The sequence below is a fragment of the Saitoella complicata genome, assembly GCF_001661265.1.
Source record: "Saitoella complicata NRRL Y-17804 unplaced genomic scaffold SAICOscaffold_16, whole genome shotgun sequence".
Taxonomy (NCBI): Eukaryota; Fungi; Ascomycota; class Saitoellomycetes; order Saitoellales; family Saitoellaceae; genus Saitoella; species Saitoella complicata.
In genome coordinates this window covers 118,165-133,223 of record NW_017567007.1, presented here as the reverse complement: position 1 = coordinate 133,223, position 15,059 = coordinate 118,165, and the positions used below count along the sequence as shown (strand labels likewise).

General features: G+C 51.7%; 8 protein-coding genes across 8 annotated transcripts; 4 read left to right on the top strand and 4 right to left on the bottom strand.

The window, feature by feature from the left end:
• Positions 1-299: 299 nt before the first annotated feature.
• On the top strand, positions 300-2,141 carry SAICODRAFT_35850 (MFS general substrate transporter; the record flags this gene model as incomplete). Its single annotated transcript, XM_019168447.1, has 2 exons — positions 300-2,012; positions 2,064-2,141. 2 exons carry the CDS (start codon positions 300-302, stop codon positions 2,139-2,141), a joined length of 1,791 nt encoding a protein of 596 aa, XP_019023188.1.
• Positions 2,142-2,304: 163 nt separating this feature from the next.
• Positions 2,305-4,809, bottom strand: SAICODRAFT_8293 (uncharacterized protein; the record flags this gene model as incomplete). The annotated part of the gene is made up of 2 exons (XM_019171287.1): positions 2,305-4,487; positions 4,539-4,809. 2 exons carry the CDS (start codon positions 4,807-4,809, stop codon positions 2,305-2,307), a joined length of 2,454 nt encoding a protein of 817 aa, XP_019023187.1.
• A 115-nt stretch (positions 4,810-4,924) lies between these two features.
• SAICODRAFT_94102 (uncharacterized protein) lies at positions 4,925-6,486 on the bottom strand. Its single transcript, XM_019171922.1, has 3 exons — positions 5,507-6,486; positions 5,082-5,453; positions 4,925-5,022 (listed from the first exon to the last, which is right to left on the bottom strand). Exons 1-2 carry the CDS (start codon positions 6,342-6,344, stop codon positions 5,344-5,346), a joined length of 948 nt encoding a protein of 315 aa, XP_019023186.1. The 5' UTR covers positions 6,345-6,486; the 3' UTR covers positions 4,925-5,022; positions 5,082-5,343.
• On the top strand, positions 6,477-8,733 carry SAICODRAFT_66413 (uncharacterized protein; the record flags this gene model as incomplete). The annotated part of the gene is made up of 2 exons (XM_019170229.1): positions 6,477-6,528; positions 6,577-8,733. The coding sequence occupies 2 exons, from the start codon at positions 6,477-6,479 to the stop codon at positions 8,499-8,501; spliced, it is 1,977 nt and encodes a 658-aa protein (XP_019023185.1). The 3' UTR covers positions 8,502-8,733.
• Positions 8,734-8,808: 75 nt separating this feature from the next.
• SAICODRAFT_26138 (uncharacterized protein) lies at positions 8,809-10,646 on the bottom strand (the record flags this gene model as incomplete). The annotated part of the gene is made up of 2 exons (XM_019166916.1): positions 8,809-10,464; positions 10,518-10,646. The coding sequence occupies 2 exons, from the start codon at positions 10,644-10,646 to the stop codon at positions 8,809-8,811; spliced, it is 1,785 nt and encodes a 594-aa protein (XP_019023184.1).
• Positions 10,647-10,762: 116 nt separating this feature from the next.
• Positions 10,763-11,643, top strand: SAICODRAFT_94093 (MAS20-domain-containing protein). Its single transcript, XM_019171921.1, has 3 exons — positions 10,763-10,865; positions 10,918-10,977; positions 11,033-11,643. Exons 1-3 carry the CDS (start codon positions 10,808-10,810, stop codon positions 11,566-11,568), a joined length of 654 nt encoding a protein of 217 aa, XP_019023183.1. The 5' UTR covers positions 10,763-10,807; the 3' UTR covers positions 11,569-11,643.
• A 147-nt stretch (positions 11,644-11,790) lies between these two features.
• On the bottom strand, positions 11,791-12,920 carry SAICODRAFT_94090 (WD40 repeat-like protein; the record flags this gene model as incomplete). Its single annotated transcript, XM_019171920.1, has 2 exons — positions 12,857-12,920; positions 11,791-12,806 (listed from the first exon to the last, which is right to left on the bottom strand). Exons 1-2 carry the CDS (start codon positions 12,864-12,866, stop codon positions 11,791-11,793), a joined length of 1,026 nt encoding a protein of 341 aa, XP_019023182.1. The 5' UTR covers positions 12,867-12,920.
• Positions 12,921-12,985: 65 nt separating this feature from the next.
• Positions 12,986-14,547, top strand: SAICODRAFT_72014 (uncharacterized protein). Its single transcript, XM_019170730.1, has 2 exons — positions 12,986-13,215; positions 13,262-14,547. Exons 1-2 carry the CDS (start codon positions 13,085-13,087, stop codon positions 14,433-14,435), a joined length of 1,305 nt encoding a protein of 434 aa, XP_019023181.1. The 5' UTR covers positions 12,986-13,084; the 3' UTR covers positions 14,436-14,547.
• The last annotated feature ends 512 nt before the right edge of the window (positions 14,548-15,059 follow it).

The window sequence follows — 15,059 nt, the reverse complement described above, 5'->3', positions numbered from 1 at the left end:
CGGCAGCTCTTACATGGTACCCCGCTACCGCGATGTTACGGCGCCGGCACGTCGGCACAGGCAAACTGAGCGGATTACGAACATGCAGGGGGAACACAGCCCGTAACGTAGATCGCTCTTTAAGGACTTAGAGATACTCCGGATCGAAATATCAAGTAGAAAAGGACAATGATCCATTGGACCGTATAGAAAGACAAATGCAACCATCCAGAGCGACGTCGGCAAGAGCGGCGGAGCAGGAGGATTCGCCGGTGCAAATGTCCGTTCTCGAAGGCGACGCCGCTCTTGCTCCACAGCCAATGGCCGCCGCCTTAGCCGAGCCGGACATTGAAGCCGATGCCGGAATTTCAAGACCTGGAAAGTTGGGCAAAAGGAGGATATCAATTCAGGACCAGTCCGACAGGCTGCCGTTTCGCAAGCTGCTGCTGGTGTTCATGGCCATGGCACTCGCATTACTTCTTTCTTTTCTCGACAGTACCAGTGTCAGTACGGCCCTACCGGCAATTGCGAATGATTTCAGCGCGGCAAAGAGTATCAGTTGGGTGGGCAATTCGTTCTTGATTGCGAATACTGCGTTTCAAGTCTTATATGGGCGGATCAGTGACATCTTTGGGAGAAAGTGGGTGTTGATGGGAGCTCTCATGATCTTTGCCCTCGGAAACCTTCTTTCGGGTTTCTCGCAGAACATGGCAATGATGATTGTATTCCGAGCTGTGGCGGGTGCTGGAGCAGGAGGTATCAACAGTCTTGCAATGATCATCTTCAGTGACCTGGTATCTCTACGAGAACGTGGTAAATACCAGGGCTTGCTAGGTGCCGCAGTCGCAATTGGAGGTGGAATCGGACCCGTTATTGGAGGCGCGTTTAGTGAAGAGGCGACCTGGCGGTGGGTGTTTTGGTTCACCGTACCACTGACGGCCATTTCCGTCGTCCAAATCTTTTTCTTTCTACCCCTCAAGCACGTTGTTGGCAGCTTTCGGGGGAAACTTGCCAAAGTCGATTGGTTTGGTACCTTTCTCATTCTCGCAGCGACCATCTTTATCTTGGTTGCCATCTCGGGCGGAGGATCCTCATATGCATGGGACTCTGCCTTAGTGATTGCCCTCTTAGTGCTTGGTGGAGTCATCTTCATCGCATTCCTGATCGTTGAATGGAAGGTTGCCCCACTACCGATCATGCCATTAAGGCTCTTCAAGAACCTTTCGGTCTGCGTGATCTTCATTCAGACGTTTTTGGTTGGTATCGTCTACTATGGCAACCTATACTATCTACCAGTTTACTTTCAGATCGTTCGAGGAAAGACAGCTATCGAGTCAGGTGTTCTTCTCCTGCCTCTAGTCATTACGCAGACTGTGGCATCCACTGTCTCGGGTCTTGTTGTCTCAAAGACTGGGAGATATAATCCCTCCATCTGGACGGGCTTCGTCATTTGGACCATCGGACTTGGACTACAGACCACGTTTGACCGGAATACCTCAATCGCAAAAATTGTCGGCTACCTCATTCTCGAGGGTTCCGGCATTGGTCAGACCTTTCAAACCACACTCGTCGCAGCCCAAGCAAATGGTCATAAACAAGACAGAGCCGTCATCACTGGTACCCGCAACTTCTTCCGCAGCATCGGCGGAAGTTTCGGGCTCGCTATCTGTGGATCTATCTTCAATAACCTCTTGATGGAGCACCTAGAGGCATCGCCCGTTTTATCAAACTCCGAGGCATCAGCGATTGACTCATCGAGCTTGTCTCTGCCAACGGGCTTAACAGCTGCAGAACGGAACGCGGCACTAGACGCGTACAATTCTGCCCTCAAGCCATGTTGGTACATGTTCCTCGGTGTGGGTGCAGCTAGCGCGGTGCTCAGCTTCTTCGTGAAGGATAACCTGAAGGACCAAATCGAGGAAGCGCAACCGGAGAGGAAAAAGAAGAGTAAGCAGGATGACGAGGAGAAGCCGAAGGAGAAGGAGGACATCGGGATGGAGTCCGACGCAAACACAAAGTTGGATGAGAGTGCGGTAGGGTCTCTTTCATCAACACCCACGCTGGAAGATGCACGCAATCACCAGGTTGACCCTCTGGATGTGACAGTATCAGAGGACTCCGCGGAGGATCATTTGAGGAAGAAGGACGGTACGACAACTTGAACATCATCTATTTGCATACATTGGTTGTGATAGCATCGAGAGCAGCACGGTCGCTACAGGATTGGATTTTATGGAACTGGCGTTTACGTTTGAGTACTCGAATTGCACATCTAATTTATTTTAGGAACATCTAGTTGGTCATATGCGATATATTCCTGTTGTATCAATGCTCGTGTTTCTCATTTGGTAGCAGCTCCTTCTCAGCACCGCTCTCGCTCTCTTCATCCGTTTCCTCATCGCTGGCGTACTCTTCTGCAGACTCTTCTTCCTCCTCAGAACCTTCTTCCTCGCCTGACGAAGTCTCTTCTTCGCTTTCTTCGTCTTCCTCTTCGTCCTGCTCCTCGTCACTCTCCGCATAGAAGTCGTCCAGACTTGGAATACCCACTTTCTTCGGCAAAGGCGCAGCAGCCTTGAGCGACGATTGCGTGGATGGCGCTGGTGAGTACATTCTCGATTGCGGAGTTGCAATCTGCGAATGAGGAGCTTCATAAACAGGGAGATGGACGTCTCGTGAAGTACTTGGCGGGATTTGGTCTTCAGACTCTGGCCATGCGGGAAGCCCCACGTAATCTTTAGTTTCCATGTTCAATGCTAACGAAACCGATCCCAACACGAAGCGACCGCGGGAGGCTGTGTCATAGCGTTGTTCTGGTACAGGCTTCGAGGCCAATAAGACTTGCGATGCGGCACTAGCAAGCGGGGAGCTTAGCAGTGCTCGATAGTATCTGCTTCGGTCTCGAAGATCGTATGAAAGATCATATCGAGCAAGTTGTGTGACATAGTTGTACAGCAAAGTAATGCCGGCATTGTCACCACCGGGAGATGCGGCCTCACTGGGCGGCTCCTCCTCGATCTGCTCGTTCGTTTGCTGTTCCTCGTTCGTAATTTCCTTGGTTTCGGAGTCGCGATGGCCCTGATCGTGAGCTAGGTAAAGAGAATAAAGTTTCGCAGCCAATGTCAGAACCTGCAACTTGACCGACACGTCCTCTTCCGGGAAAGTCTTGGCACAGAGTCGTAGAACGTCTGGTGCGACCCTCAGCACCCCCGAAACCGCCGAATACTCCCCAACGAGCCACAAGATATTCTCTCGCGCCTTGGCATCCGTGACATATGCGAGTGATTTGGCTAATGTCGTGATAACATCGGCATTCGGCTCGTGACTCAATTGCACGAGATGCCTGATTGCGGAAACAGACTCGGCCGCTAGCCTTTCATTGTCCGATCTGAGATGCTTCATGAGAGTCCTCAAACATGGTTCTGCCATCGAAGGTACGGCCTGCGCACACATGCTGATGGCTTTGACAGCCGCGGCAGATAGGGCACTATCCTGACTTGTGCAATATCGCTGAAGCTCAGGAAGGATATCCTTGATGTTGTCCTTCGTTGCCACTAACGCCAGTATTTCGAGCTTGAGCTTCCAGACCGACTCAGGGTCTGACGGCCAGACAATGAAATGCCTGTGATGCCGTGAGAATAAGGAGGCATATTGCTGGGAGATCACCGAGATGTTGGATAACGCAACAGCTTGGACATCTGGACTGCGGCGGAGAAGGCTGAGTAGAGGTACGACCACGCGGCTCATCTCACTTGGAAGCGCAAGGTAAAAGTAAATGCTGGTGGCAGCCATCACCACTGCACTGTTCCGGCTGAGCAACAAGGGCGCAACCAATTGCAAGAGAAGCTTCAGATCTGGATCTGTTGATCGTCGCCTTGAGCTCTCCGGCTGTACCTCTTTCTTCTCCTCCTCCTGTTCGTGCTCGTCATAAAAGTCCTTCGTCGTCTTCGGCTTTTGATTCTGTACCGGCGTCGGTTCCTCACTGCCATCCACAGGTGGCAGAAAGCACTTCCTCGCATACATTAGTAACGACCGAAGCAAAGAAACCTGGCTCCACTCATCCATGTCTACAAGCATCTGGCAGTACCTCCGGTAATGCGGGTGAATCAAATCCAGCCGTTCAGGACATAACTGCAAGAACGCAGACACCGCCGAGCCGATAACAACGCTCGACCGATCTGCAAGAAGTGTCGTGATATATTCGATCAACTGCGGTAGATGCGATGGCTCCAAGCTATAGCATTTCGGAATACATATCGCCGCCGACTTTCGTACATACGGCGATGGATCCGTCGCGCACTTCTTGATACCAAGAAGGACGATACCGCTGATGACTGGGACTCTGATTCCAGCCATGACTCGTAGTGCTAGACCCCGCACCAATTGGTTCTTGTCACCCAATGCTTTCTGGATGGTGTTAATAGATAGAAGGGCGAGGTCGGGTTCGGCTTCGGCGTAGCGTAGGAGGTAGGCATAAACGAGCTTCCGGATCGCCAGTGAAGGAGAAGCAACTGTACATGCGTCGTTAACTCGTGACTTACGTCGAATCTATGCGCACACACCATTCTTCACAACATCAGCAAAGTACTCCGAAACATCCTGCCCCCTCGACATAAGTCCATTCAACTGCTTCAATGCTTCCAACCTCTCCAGCTCCATTTTCGAATCCAACCGTTTCCTCACATCCCTCATACGGGGGTCATTCAAACTCGTAATCCGCTGTTTCGAGCCGGAGGCTGCTGCGACGGCTGCATCGAGACGGAGGTCTTTGGCGGTTTGTTCGAGGGCGCTGTTTACGCGAGCTGAGAGCTGGGCAGCAATGAGATCTGCCATTCGTCCTCTCGTCTCCCAAGGCTATCTGGATTGCAATTGCAGACTTCGTTGTACTTTGGTGGTGAGCACGTGCGTCGGTGCGTCGGCCGCGGCAGAGCTTGGGTTCAAGCAGTGTGACGTCTACCTTCGAAAACCCGACCTTCGAGAAATTATTGCCATGAATCTTTTTCTTCTGGTACTCCTTATATCCGTTCCAATCTCATTACTCGTATGGTAGGTTGAAATATGGTATCTGCAATCCCGAAGGTTTGCAGCTAACGACAACCCTACAGGCTCGCACTATCATCCTGTCTCGGTGATTCCCTCCGACAAGCATACACCGCCGTCGAAACAGACGCAAACGAACGTACAATGGGCTCAGAAGCCTACAGATGGGTTGGTCCGCACACGATGGGGTTTGGTGGATCCGAAGCAATCGAGATGGACAGAATACGGCGGCCAATGGACGAGGAGGAGTAACAGGACGGCGTTTTGCTTTTGACATTTAGCGTCTAGATATTATGCCTAGGTATGACTGAGCTGGTCTTGGTATATCTATGGTAGAGGAAACTCGAGGGTCCTGTGTAATCTTGCGCAGATCTCAATGAAGTTGGGTTCATTGTCTACAGTCAAGATGCCATGGCGGACGAAAAAGTCGATCATGACTGTACGGAAGGATTAGCAACAAGGATTGACTATATCGCGTCGGCTTACTCACCAAGAGCGCAATTAGGCTTGAATTCACCAGCAGCAAGAGCCTTCTTCACCTCTTCTACAGTCAAGAGCTCAAAGGACTCCACCTCGTTGTCGTTCGGTTTTGGTACCGTACCCTCAGGAATGACCATGTCGTAAATATACTGCACCTCCGGCTGCAACCAACCGCCCTCCCCTCCTTGTTTCGAACAGCTGATATAGAAGTACGTCGCAACACCTGCAGCCTTAGTGTTCTTCTTCACCAACTCAGCCGGAAGACTCGCTTCCTCCTCCGCTTCCTTCACCAAAGTGTCGTATGGCGTCATGGGGTATGAAATACCACCTGCTACCGTATTGTCCAACATCCCGCCGTACGTCTGCTTGTGCGGTGATCTCCGCGGAACCCACATTCGAAGAGGTGCAGAGTCCGTTGCGGGGATGTACCCGTTCATGTGAATACCGTACGTGACGAGACCGAAGAGACAGCAGGCTGATCGCTCCATGACAAAGACCACATTTTTGGGGCCGGCGTAACATGGGTAAAGCTCATTTCTCCAGCCTTTCAAGATTGCGAACCTTTGTTCATCTCTCCACTTTTCCACCGTCCTCTTGAGTGCCTCTGATCTCTTCTCGAAGGTATCATGCTTTGACGCAAGACTTGCAGCGGATCCCGTGATGTGCCAATCATCTGGTAACTCGCGCAATGCCTCTACGACCTTTGGCAGCAGATATCCCAGCGTCTTTCCTTCATGCTGGAACAAAACGTAGGACTCGAGGAGCTCGGCGTAGGCAACAGGCTGGCTGACCCTGTTTGGAAAAGAGTCGCAATTGTGAATGAGATCTCGGTTGGTTAGATTCGCCATCCTGTATTTTGTTGTCAACGTTACTTTCGGAGTCGTACTTGATAGCGTCCATCCGAATTAGAGTGCGGCTTGCGGTGCAGGTGCTCCGGACGCTGGGGCCAAGGTGCAAGGACTGATAGATCAACGACGAAAATGGTTTGCAAGAGACATACAGATGGTGCAATGAAGGTCGGCGTGTTGACAGGTAAGCGTTGTTAGTGGCTTTGAACAACAGATGACTGATCACCTACAGTATCCGAAACTGCCTCACGCGACGCTACAACCGATCGCTCCGGTCCCGTCCTCGTCGAGCTTTTCGAATCGGATCCCGACAACTGGGCAGTTACACAGAAAGCAATTGTTCCCGATGACATTGACAAGATCCGCAACACCGTCAAAGAATGGTGCGACACTGAGGAATTAAACCTTATCGTGACCTCAGGCGGTACCGGCTTTGCCGTGACGGATGTCACTCCCGAGGCAGTGAAGCCGTTGCTGGAGAAGGAGGCGCCAGGGCTGGTACATGGTATGTTGGCGTCCTCGTATGCGATCACGCCATTCGCTGTCATGGCTCGTCTCGTCGCCGGTGTTCGCGGGCAGACCATCATCCTCACCGTACCCGGCAGTCCCAAGGGCGCAAAGGAGAACGTAGAGGCTGTACTCAAGATGATGCCACACGCCTGTGAACTCGCAGCGGGTGAGAACAGTCGCGCGTTGCACAAGGGTGGAGTCAAGCAACTGGAAGAAGAAGCCGGTGTCGAGGGAGGGCACGCGCATACGCATAGACATGACCCACATCACCACCATCACCAGGGACACTACCATGGGAAAGTCGGTGGTAACCTCTCCAAGACCTTTGATCAGCCAGTTACGAGACGCCACCGTGAGTCCCCATACCCCATGATCAGCGTCACCGAAGCACAGCAAATCATCGCAGACCACAGCTTCGTTCTCAACTACGAAGAGAAGAAGGTCGACCACAATCTCGTTGGCTGCGTCGTCGCCGAGGATGTCGCAGCACCCGAGAATGTCCCGGCCTACCGAGCAAGTATTGTCGACGGGTACGCCGTCATCGCTTCTGACGGTCGAGGAGTCTACCCCGTCGTCACAGTCTCCCATGCATCCGCTGGTGAACACCAACCCCTACAACCAGGCCAAATAGCCCGTGTCACGACCGGGGCTCCCCTCCCACCTGGCGCTACCGCCGTCGTCATGGTCGAAGATACAATCCTCAAGTCCACGAAAGAGGACGGCAAAGAAGAGAATGAAGTAGAAATCCTCGTCGATGCAAAAGACGGCAACAACGTCCGTGAGATCGGAAGTGATGTCAAAGCCGGAAGTGTGATCATGCGTAAAGGCGAGGAAATCACCTCAGTTGGTGGTGAAGTCGGTGTGCTTGCCTCTGTAGGCAGGGCAAAAGTCAAGGTATACAAAAAGCCGATCATCGGCCTACTCTCGACCGGAAACGAAGTGGTTCCCCACGACAGAGAAGGCGGACTCAAATCAGGAGAAATCCGGGATAGCAACCGTCCGACTCTCTACACAACCATCGCAGCATGGGGCTACCCCGTCGTCGACTTCGGCATCGCAAAAGACACAGCCCAAGATCTCGAATCAACCCTCCGCACCGCCCTCGAAAAGACCGACGTCGTCATCACCACCGGCGGCGTCTCCATGGGCGAACTCGACCTCCTAAAACCCACGATCGAACATTCCCTAAAGGGGACCATTCAATTCGGCCGTGTCGCGATGAAACCCGGAAAACCGACTACGTTCGCCACTATACCCTGGCACGACGGGTCTACCAAACTGATTTTTGCGCTTCCTGGGAATCCGGCGAGTGCGATGGTGACGTTTAACCTCTTTATTCTTCCCTCGCTACGGAAGTCGGCTGGGTATGAGCCTGCTGCGCTACCAAAAATTAAGGTCATACTCGCTGAATCCGTTAGACTTGATCCCCGGCCCGAGTACCATCGTGCGATCTTGCATGTTGATAATGAAGGGAGGTTGAAGGCACACTCTACGGGAGGGCAGAGGAGTAGTAGGATTGGGAGTATGCAGAAGGCGAATGCGTTGTTGTGTTTGCCTAGCATTATGGAATTGAATGGAAAGACTGAGTTGGCTGCTGGTGAGACTGTTGATGCGTTGGTGTTGAGCAGGCTTCATGGGTCCATGTAAGATCTACTACCGATGAGTTCGTTTTGTAGTATTTAGATTCCATGAGCATGCTATATCGTTCATACTCAAGATGACTTGAATCTACTATCGCAATTCATATCCACCCTCATCTCCCCCCACCTCCGGTGCTGGCGTTCGTAGCAGTCCCTCTAACAAATATTCGAAGTCCAGTCCAATGTGTTTCAAGATCTCACACTGCTTCTTCGTCGCCGCGACACTCGCCTTATACTCCTGCGTGTCCGGTCCAAAGGAATACAACTGCCGTGCAAACAAATCGGAGTATGCTGTACGATCGTTAGCTTCTGCATCACAGAAATGAAGACACCTTACCTTCGACCTGTACCTTCGCCCACTTGATAAATCCTGACACCATCCGATTCTCCGTGAACGCGGCGCTGTAGATATCACACGTATTCCTTATGAGAGTGAAATGAATAAGCGCAAGCTCCGCGATATATAGCGGCACATTCCCTTCGAAATGAATTTGCCGGGTTCGTTGCTTGATCAGCTTTGTCCTCGCACCCAGAAATGCTTCTCTCGCACGATCTTCATAACCGAGACGAAGGAGCCGCTGCGCCATCTTTCTCACTTCTTCTTTCTTCGAGGATGTAGCAGTATCCGAAAGATCCTGCGTGATGATGCCAGCTAACCGCGAACTCCGCTCGTCAAGCTTCATGGTGAGCAGTTCAGACGCGATAATGTCGTCATCCAAAGTATTGACCAACTCTCGTCCTTTCTCGACATCGTGCACTGCTTCCTCGAAAGCCCTATGTGCAATCTTCACATCGAGCTCATCCATCTTTGACTGCAGCCACCTAAAGTTACGTTTGCTATTTTCTGCTTCGATGTATGCCGAGCTTCGTGCATGTGTCATTTCTGATATACCCCGTAGAAGAGATCCACGAGACTGCAAAGCTGGATCCGAAGCTGTCATGTACGACAATGAATCCGACACTCTCGGTTCATATGCCATTTGCCTTTCCTTGTCCCTCCTCAACTCATCCTGAACTCTCTTGAAATTTGACAGCATGGATTTCTTCTCCTCGGTTCTGTCGGTGCGATACACAAACCGTTCATTCCCAATGCGAACGGCAATGGCGAAGCCAACGTCTTCCCTCCTGTTCTCCTCAACGGCAAGGTCAGTAAGCTCAAGCTCGGCCAATGGCCAGCATCGCTGTATGACAAGCCGGGGCTGCTTATGGCCACGATTGGATCCACCTGGTTGCTGCTGCGAATTCTGATGCATATGCTTGCGAGTCGCAACAAGCAAATGATCATTCAAAAGAATCAGATGAGCGGCCATTCTTGGCTTCCAGGTAGCAACGTTCAACTCAACCCACGCAGGGGACTCGCGAACGACATGACGTCCGGGGATCGCGGGCAAGAACTTCTGTGATCCTTCGACGTGCTCCCAAAGACTCTGCATTTGACTGGTATGAAGGGCAGCAAGATTCGCGATACTATTACGGTGGGTAGCATGGCGACGCTTGCTTGGCATGTCCTCGGTCTCAGAACCCTTGTCTGCCAGCGAAAGTGAATCCGTGATGTCCCGCAGATCATTCAACAACCCACGTAGAACATGCATATCGGAATCCAAATTCGCGACCTCTTTGGAGATTTTGACAAAATCGGCATAATTCTTGAACACGTTGTCCTGAAGATCGGATGACGTGTTGTTCTTGGTCGCAGTCAAGGAGGCATAGAATTCTTGGATCTCGGCTTCTGTAGCCGCGGATAGCAGTGATCTGACGTACGATTCGGAGTCGAAATCTGGCTGAGTGAAGACGCGAAGGTCGAGAACTGGCTTCTCTGTACGTTCTTCCCTAGTTTCGGTTACTGGAGGAAGGCCGAGATTGGATGGTCTAAATGCAGTTGGGTGCGCTCTGCCGCCTTGTGGAGTCTGGAGGACAGGCGCACCAATACCAATTCGCGTAGATGCTCGTTTCTTGAGTAAACCACCGACCTGTATGCTGGGTCAATGCATGGCCTCGTTTACCTACATAGTCCTTTACACACCTTTGACTTTGCTTTCTGATTCACACCCGGTATGCCCCCGCCTACCTCTGGCAGCACGGAATTCCTCCTCGCATCGGTCTTGCTCGCTTTCAAGTACTTCTTCCTCAACGTCCCCGTCGAAGCAAGCATTGTTGTTGTCCCTTCCCTTCGTCGCTGTACTGTTATGGCGGTGAGTTTACGTGCTGCCACCACGGCGTCAGAATGGATGCGCGTGCCTGGTCAAATTGAGACCAGAAGTAGAAGTACTACGCCGTAAGAAAGTTCAAAATCTCAAATCAACAGAAATCATCATGTCTGCTCTTCGCAACACTGCCATTGCTGCTGGAACCGTGGCTGCCCTTGCTTTGGGTGCGTATGCTGTCGCTGTCGTCTTGGAATCGTTCACTGATCCGTTTCCCAGGTTACGCCGTCTACTTTGACTACCGTCGGAGAAACGATGCCGCCTTCCGCAAGACTTTGAGTATGTTTATCCAACCAATCGACGCTGAAGCAGTAAGCTCATAGTATCTACACAGGATCATCCCACAAGAAGGTCGCTAAGGCCAAGAAGGCCGAGGAGGAGCAGGCTATCAAGAAGTCCAGCGAGGCTCTCAGCGAGGCCTTGGCTCAGGTCTACGCCGAGGGTCTCCCCACCGGTGTCGAGGAGCGCGAGTCATTCTTCATGGAGCAGGTTACCAAGGGTGAGATTCTCTTCACCCAGGGCGAGGAACACTTCCTTAACGCCGCCATTTGCTTCTACAAGGCCTGGAAGGTCTACCCTCAACCCGTCGAGCTCTTGAACATCTACCAGCAGACGATGCCCGAGGGTGTCTTTAACATTGTCGTCGCTATGGCTGCTATTGAGTCTCGTACTCACGCTGATACTGCTACCGCTGCTGAGGATGCCGGTATTGATGAGGATGTTCCCAACCCAACAGCTACCGAGGCTTCCGAGGCATCCCCGGCTGATGTGGAGGCTGTTAAGGCCGAGGAGGAGTCTGAGGAGGAGGAGGTTGTTGTTGAGACCATCCCTGTTGCCGCGGAGGCGACTGAGGAGGAGCCCTTGGAGTAAAACAGTACGATAGTGTTGTGTTGACGATAATGAAAGAAACGATGGGGGACCAGGCTGGCCTGGGCGGAAGGATGTAACAGGTGACGTGTGGCGTATCTCCACTTTCTTGTTTTCGCAGAGGATTTGGGATAATGAAAATAAATTAAATGCGAAGCACCTAACGCCTGACCTATATTATCATGATACTGTCTTTTCAACATCGCAGACCATTACATTCGTCACTTAAGCAGCCAAAGCCTTCGGCTTGCCCTCCTCGGGTTGTAGGTGACGAAGGTATACCTTATCCATCCCCGACACAGGCTCCTTGCCATCTTCGATACCACTCCCAGTACCAATTGCGAGGTATTTGCCGTCGTGACTGAATGCCAGTGCACTGACACCCGTGGGATACCTCGGATACTGCTTGAGTCTCTTCTTCGCCCCTCCATCCCAAAGCGCAACCGTACCGTCTCCTCCACCGGACGCGAACGTACCATGTACAGGGTGAAACGCCAAAGCGTTGACCGGATAGATCGTATCCACGCCATTGACTGCCTGTCTATGACACTTGAACGCGAAACTCCTCGTTTGACTCTCGGGACTGGGATCAAAGTACTCCACCGCGACACGTCCTTCGATACTCGAGCTTGCATATCCCTCCCCATTAGGCATACATTTGACTGTTCTGGTCATGAACTTCAAGCTACTCTCTCGCTTCTGTAGAGTCTGTTGCATATTCCTCACGTCGAAGACGTAGATCTGTCGTTTTGCCATTGCGACAACCAATTTGTTCCCAACCGTGTCTATGGAGAAGATCTTATGTGGTTGAACGTGCAAGCCCGCTTCGATGTGCTTAGACCTGTGATCCCAAAGACGGAGGGATTTGTCCCATGATCCTGAGATGAGGAGTGATGTCTCAGTGTTGTATGCGATTGAGGAAACACCATCATCGTGCAAACCAAGCGTGTTGTTGTTCGAGGTATTCAGGTCAGCGACTTTGACGCGTCCATCGAGGCCTGCTGTGAAGACGTGCATACCATCACCCCAACAAGCATCCAGAACGGGCGCTTGGTGCTCCAAGGTCGCGAGCAGAGTACCCTTCCGTGGCGTCGACGCGCCCGGATGTTCTGTCGTAACATCAAAGAGACGAACTGTTTTGTCCCATGATGACACAATGAGATTTGAGGACACCGTCGGGGAGAAGTCGAGCGAGGTAACACCGTCCGTCGGAGCTGGAATGAGCTCGAATTGGCACTCGGCTGTGAGTCAATGTAAGCAAGCGAACCGGATCAATGCAACCTTCACTTACGTTTAGACATCTTTACTTAGCAACGGAACAATTGCGATCGAGTGTCTTCTTAATTAAGCTTTCGCGCTTGCATTTGACGTTCTGAATTTGTCGGCGTCCACGTACGTCGACCAAAACAAACCCGGGAATAACAGCAACCAACTGCCGGCAGACGACACAGCAACGAGGCAAACGTCCAAATAGCATTACGTACACCATCCACATTCGTTACATTCATTCGTTTACAACATGCCGTCTTCTGCGGCCGTGAAGGCTGCCGCTGCTCTCCTCGGCAAGGGAAACCACCATTGCCCCATTACAATCAGGGCACCTCCTCATGTTGACTACCTAGTGGGGTTTCCAGGCGTTCCAGCGACAAGGTAACGATGTCCTCAGACTTAAAAGGTTTTGGCTAACCTTGTACAGACCGCGTCTCATCGGCACAGTTGAACTCCGTGGCTCCAGCCTCCTGGTCTCCTATGTCTCCATCTCCTTACATTGCACCACGGCCATATACCCGCATTCATCTACATCCGCAGCATTACCCGCATTACATTCGACCAAGCGAGAAGTATCGAAAGTGATTGGGAAGGAGCTCCTGCTGTACACTGCGCCGGAAGGGCGGCCGCACGAGACGGTACTGTCGATGGATATCCCTTTTGAGTTGGCGTTACCGAACACGTATGAAGATTTGCCGACACCGAGTATTGCTCTTGGAAGGGGACAGAGTGTCAGTACGTCGTATACGCTCGTGGCGACACTACATCAGGCGACCGTTGCGGCAACAAGAGTATCCGTTCCAGTGAGGATCGACAGATATGATAACTTGTCAACTTGGGGTATGTTTGCTGTACCACAAGCCGAGACAACACATGGAGCCGATCACATCGTCAGCATGGGCGTTTCTATACCACGGACATCTGCTGGACCGGGTGATATCATGGGTGTCTTTATCGAACTGAGACCGAATCCGGATTGGCCAGTGAAAACGCAGAAGGTGAGGGTGGATAGTCTTACAGTGAGCATCGAGCAGCTTCTGACATACAAATTTTCGGTGACGGGGCAAAGCGACGTCGTACGTAAGAAGAAGATCGTTCGTGAGGAGATCGAGCTTTACCAACAGAAGCTTCCTAATGAGGGTTTATCACGGACAATCAACCTCCCAATTCCGACCGGAGAAGAATCACCGTCTCGCTCGTCCTCTCTCAAATCCGCTCTCTCGTTTGAGAAGGACGACAAAGAGAACGACGCAGTCGCAATCGGCTTCACCACTGAATGCGAGCTGTACAAGATCGAGTACAACTTGTCAGTGAAAGCAAAACTTACGCGTGCAAAGGACGTGGCACTCAAGATCCCCATCCACATCTCACCATGGAACAGGGCATACTGCAAGAGGCAGATGGAGGGTATCGAAATGGCAGTACGGGAAGAACGGAAAAGATACGCAAGAAGTCACCGGGGCGGAGGGGGTAGTGCGTTCGGCATGCCCAAGAGCGCAAGTATGGGTCAGGTCAAGATCGTGAGGCCAGAAGATGATCCGCAGAGCATGCTCTTGGGCGGAAAAGGATCACCTGGGAAAAGGAGAGTACTGGTGGAGTAAGGCGAGGGAATGTTTTGCATGCATACATGTACGGTATACCTATTGGGCATTGGAGTTATGACAGGCGTTGCTTTTTGATAAATTGGAGTTCTATAGGGATAGAAATCACACCAAGTTCGTTTTCCCCGCGATTTTGATACTGTCCTATACTGAGTACAGCTGGTTGCAAAATGCCTGTCGCAGGGCCTACTGCTGTGTGCAAAGTTCTTGACGCGGCGCATTTTACCGCCTATCTGCGCGGGGATAGTTTCATGAACCCCCCCATCTTCGTAGACAAGGCTTGGAAGGGCGGTTTCAGGGTAGAGGTCGATAGATCAGACTCTTAGGAATCGATAGATGTCCTCGAAACGCGTGTAGTACCGGTTCTCATAGAGTTGTGACATTATGAAGGATTTCGGCCCAGGTGCATGATGTTGCATGAATATGCATGAAAACATCGAAAACACTCTCTGGACCCACAAACCTCAAAAAACTGGTAGAATCAAAGAAACCACACGCAGAACATGTTCATCCAAGCTCCCTCTATCTCATGGGACCCAGAGCTGCATCCGTAGTGCCTTCCAGGGTCCGTTTCTTTCTTTTCACTGAAAACACCTTTTTAGCATGAAGCAGCTGAGGGAGGCC